Genomic DNA, 3,986 nt, shown 5'->3' with positions numbered 1-3,986 from the left:
CCCCCCATAAGTCTAGTACCCATCTGACACTACATAGATTTTACAATATTATTGACTATATTCACCAGACTGTACTTTACATCCCCATGACTATTTTGCAACTATCAATTTGTACTTCTTAATCCCTTCACCTTTCTCACCAGAATAGAGAGCCCAGAAATAAATCCATGCCTATATGGTCATTTAATCTATGACAAAGAAAGAAAGAATATACATTAGGGTAAAGACAATCTATTCAATAAATGGTGCTGGGGAAACTGGACAGATACTTGCAAAAAAATGAAACTGGACCACCTTCTTACTGCATGTACAAGAATAAACTAAAAAATGGATTAAAGGCTTAAACATAAGACCCAAAACCATAAAACTCCTGGGAGAAACATAGGCAGTAAATTCTCTGACATCACCCTTAGAAATATTTTTACTGATATATCTGCTTTAGGTTTTTAATGCTTATTGGAAAGGATTGTTCACTTGTGGATACATTTTATGGCCAGAAAACTATAAGTGATTATTATACCTATTAATGAGAGTAGAAACATTTTTATTAACATGCCTCACTGACCTGGCAACATCAGCAAATAAACTTTTCTGCACCAGTGAACTTTCCAAATGACTGAATTTTTTTCCCATTCAAAATAAAAAAGCACAAAAGTATTTTTAATTTTTCTATCAGATGTATTTTATGTTCAACTCAGTAGTTTTAGTCTTTGTGGGTGGCATCTGATGTCACCCTTTCTTGGTGGCGTGGAGTACCCTGGAACATAAGGGATGCATGAGCATCATCCATACTTTTTTTTTTATGAGGTGCTCTTGGGCCCTTGTAAGTGTTCAGAGCTAGCTGCCTTCGCACCAAACCACCACAAATCTGTTTGCTGTAATTGTTTTCTGTTTTCTGACAACTTTAATTTCTTTCTCCTGTCAATATCTTTGTGTCTAGCAGAGAGTCTCTCATGTGGTCAAGCATGTCCCTGCTGTGTGCCAGGCAACTGTGCATACACGGTAGCACTTACTCCTCAGTGTGACCCGGGCAGCTTGTACCACTGCTTCCATTTTACAGGCGAGAACTCAGGACTCAGAGAGGTTAAACAACCTGTAAATTAACAGAGANGCAGTTCTGTTAGGTCCTCTGTGTACATCCCTGCTGATATAGCGGTTGTATTAGCCACTTTTAGAGACGTGAAGCTCAAGGTCAGATTGAATTATACAAGGTCACGCAAGTAATATTTAGTAGAGTTATAATGTGAAATGGGCTCAGATTGCCTCTAAGATCCATGTTCTTTCCATGACTTTACGCTGCTTCGCATTAAAGGACGACTCTGCTTCCCTGGAAGGAGAGTTAGAGAGAGATCATCCAGTCCAACCTTGGGAACACTTCCCACTAGCCTTGGCAAGCAAGGTTTCCCTGAGCCTTGGTTTCCCTATTTCTGAGACAGAATAACAATACCCCCCACCCGGGTGGCAAGGAGAAGCAAAGAGCCCATGATTTGTTAATTCTTTAAAAATACATATATATGGTAAATAAATTGGGGGAGGGAGGTGGGAGGAGGAAGAAGGAGATAAAGTTTTTTCAAATTGGGAAAGAAATCCATACTTGGAAAGGATGAGGCAGTCTGCATCATAAGCAGTATTTCACGATGTATCAATAGCTAACCAGAGCTTTTAAAGCAAATAAAGGCAGAATAGAATGTTTTGATTTTAAAAATGGTGAAAATCAACGTGTATAGTTACCCAAGTTGAAGCACATAGTGTGCATCATCCACACAGGATTTTAGGCCTTGTGTGTCAGCATTCACATTCAGATAGTCCGCAAGGGAAACCTCGGGTTTCATTTACCTCATTAATGGATTGTAAGTTTAGAATAATAATGGCTTGGAAATGCACATGTTGTTCGGTCAGTTTTTTGAACCAAAGCTTCAGGACTCTAGCAGCAAAAAAGAGAAAAGAAACGGAAGGGGAGGTCCGACTTACTATGCACACATATTCATTAACAGCAGGGGGGAAACCTTTGTAGATAGCTTTTAAGCAAAGAAGAATTAAATTAGCAATTTCATCAAAAAACATATCACTTTCTATACCGCTAGGTAGGTTATATTTCTTATATCATCTCCTTTACTCTCCCGATTGAACTCTAAGGCAGGTACCAATTAACCCATTTTACAGATGAGCAGCTGAGGTTCAAAGAAATGGAGCAATTTGTCCACAGTCCCACAGGTAGGAAGTGGAAGGATTGGACTTTGAACCCAAATTCTTGCTACAACTCATGTTAATAATTAAGATTGGCATCATGTCATTAAATGAAATCCACAGAACTACTGGAAATATCAAAAGGGATTCAAGCCTTAGTGGGTGGTCAGAGTATTTTCAAGCTGTACTAAGGAAACCAAACACACGAGCAATACACTTTTAGGCATGCAATGGAGTCCATTTTGTTGAAGTGCGATTTAGATTTTTTTTGGCCTTTTGTCCTTCCACTTTCCTTTCAAATTTGCCTTCTGATTGCTACTGAAATAGGGTCCGGTTAGCACCTCCATAGTAGGGTCCTTGCCGATTCCCTGGCCTCACCTTTCCTTGAATTCACCTTTCCTTGATCAATAATATATAGATCATTCCCCTGCGGGCTTGAGCTTGGAATGTCCCCTGTCCCACCCAGTTCCTGTTTTAGAAAATTACCCTGAAACTTATGATTAATACCCTTAGGTTTACTGATCACAATCTCAATAGTCTACCAGGTTAATCCCATCATTGTTCCTGGGTTGCTGACTCTACCATAGAATCACATGGTCACAGGGAAGTCTCCATGCAGACTCCGGGAACCATCACATAGCCTCTGGAGGAATGCCCAGATTTTCCCTTAAGTACCCTAAGCCGACTGAGAATGTTAAGGCAGTTTTTGGAGGTGTTAACCCACTGCCTTCTCAGACCACTGGTGCTCTGACAATAAACACTTATCCTATATCCCAGCTCCTGTATCGATCTTTTGGCTGAGTGGTGCAGACAGTATGAGCCCCAGACTCGTTTGGCCTCTGGTTGCATTACCACTAAATTCCAGAGCTTTCTCTTAACCCTGGAGCATGGATATATTTACCAAAACAGGAAACTGAAATTTGTTTCAAATGTGTTCATTGACTGTACATTCCATCTGGAAATCCCCACAGAAATTAAAACCATGATCAGTGACCCAAAAATTCCCAAAGCCACCGAGACAAAGCCTTACATACATCAATGTTATGAAGGCTGAGAAAACTGAACTCTGCAAACTTTCATAATTGCTTTAATCCTAGGCACTGGAAGAAATAGATCCTGGAAGAAACTGCCTTAAAATAATTTTTTCATGTTTATTTTTTAGCAACTTATGAAGTTGAAATCGAAGAACTCCAAAAGGTATTGTTTCCTCTCTTCTTAACAAATTATAAATGAAATGTGTGTACAGAGTTGATTCAAAAGTAGTTTCTTTTACAAAGAAAAGGGTCTTTGTTTTTGGGTTACCCCTGATTTCTGAGGCTAATCCAGACTCCAGCTGCAAGGTTCTGAAGTCTGAGCCCTGTAACATCAGAGACTGAATGTGTATGACAGGATTGGAGAAGCTGGTCCTATTCCATTCCCAGCCCCTAATCTATGGAGGCCAGCACCAACGGGACTTTAGTAACTGTCCCTTCAGAGAGCAGAGTTCTTTGGCACGAGACAAATTCGTATATCCCATGCTTTCATGAGAGAGACCAGGCCCTTGAAGGCACATTTTCTGGGCTCCTGGCAGACACCATGCTAGGTGCCACCTTGCAGGCAATGTAGTAACTTGATAGGGCTTTAGCGGAATCATTAGTCTGGATCCCAGCTCCTGGCTGTGTGACCTTGAACCTCCATTTCCTCACCTGGAAAACAGAGATAACAGAAGTACCCACATCTGGGGTCATTGTGAGAATGAAAATAAGGTTAATTCAGGTAAAGAGTTTAATAGTAAGTACCTGGCATCTGTTCCATGCATT

General features: G+C 40.4%; 1 protein-coding gene across 1 annotated transcript in view; it reads left to right on the top strand.

Annotated features, from left to right (window-relative positions):
- Positions 1 to 3,986, top strand: part of FYB2 (FYN binding protein 2) — a 65,905-nt gene that overhangs the window by 24,949 nt on the left and 36,970 nt on the right. Inside the window, 1 exon segment of the mRNA XM_019628270.1 lies at positions 3,350 to 3,384. Within this exon segment, the coding sequence (XP_019483815.1) occupies positions 3,350 to 3,384 (35 nt within the window).

Source organism: Hipposideros armiger, unplaced genomic scaffold (genome assembly GCF_001890085.2).
Source record: "Hipposideros armiger isolate ML-2016 unplaced genomic scaffold, ASM189008v1 scaffold_776, whole genome shotgun sequence".
NCBI lineage: Eukaryota > Metazoa > Chordata > Mammalia > Chiroptera > Hipposideridae > Hipposideros > Hipposideros armiger.
This window is presented reverse-complemented; position numbering and strand designations above follow the sequence as displayed.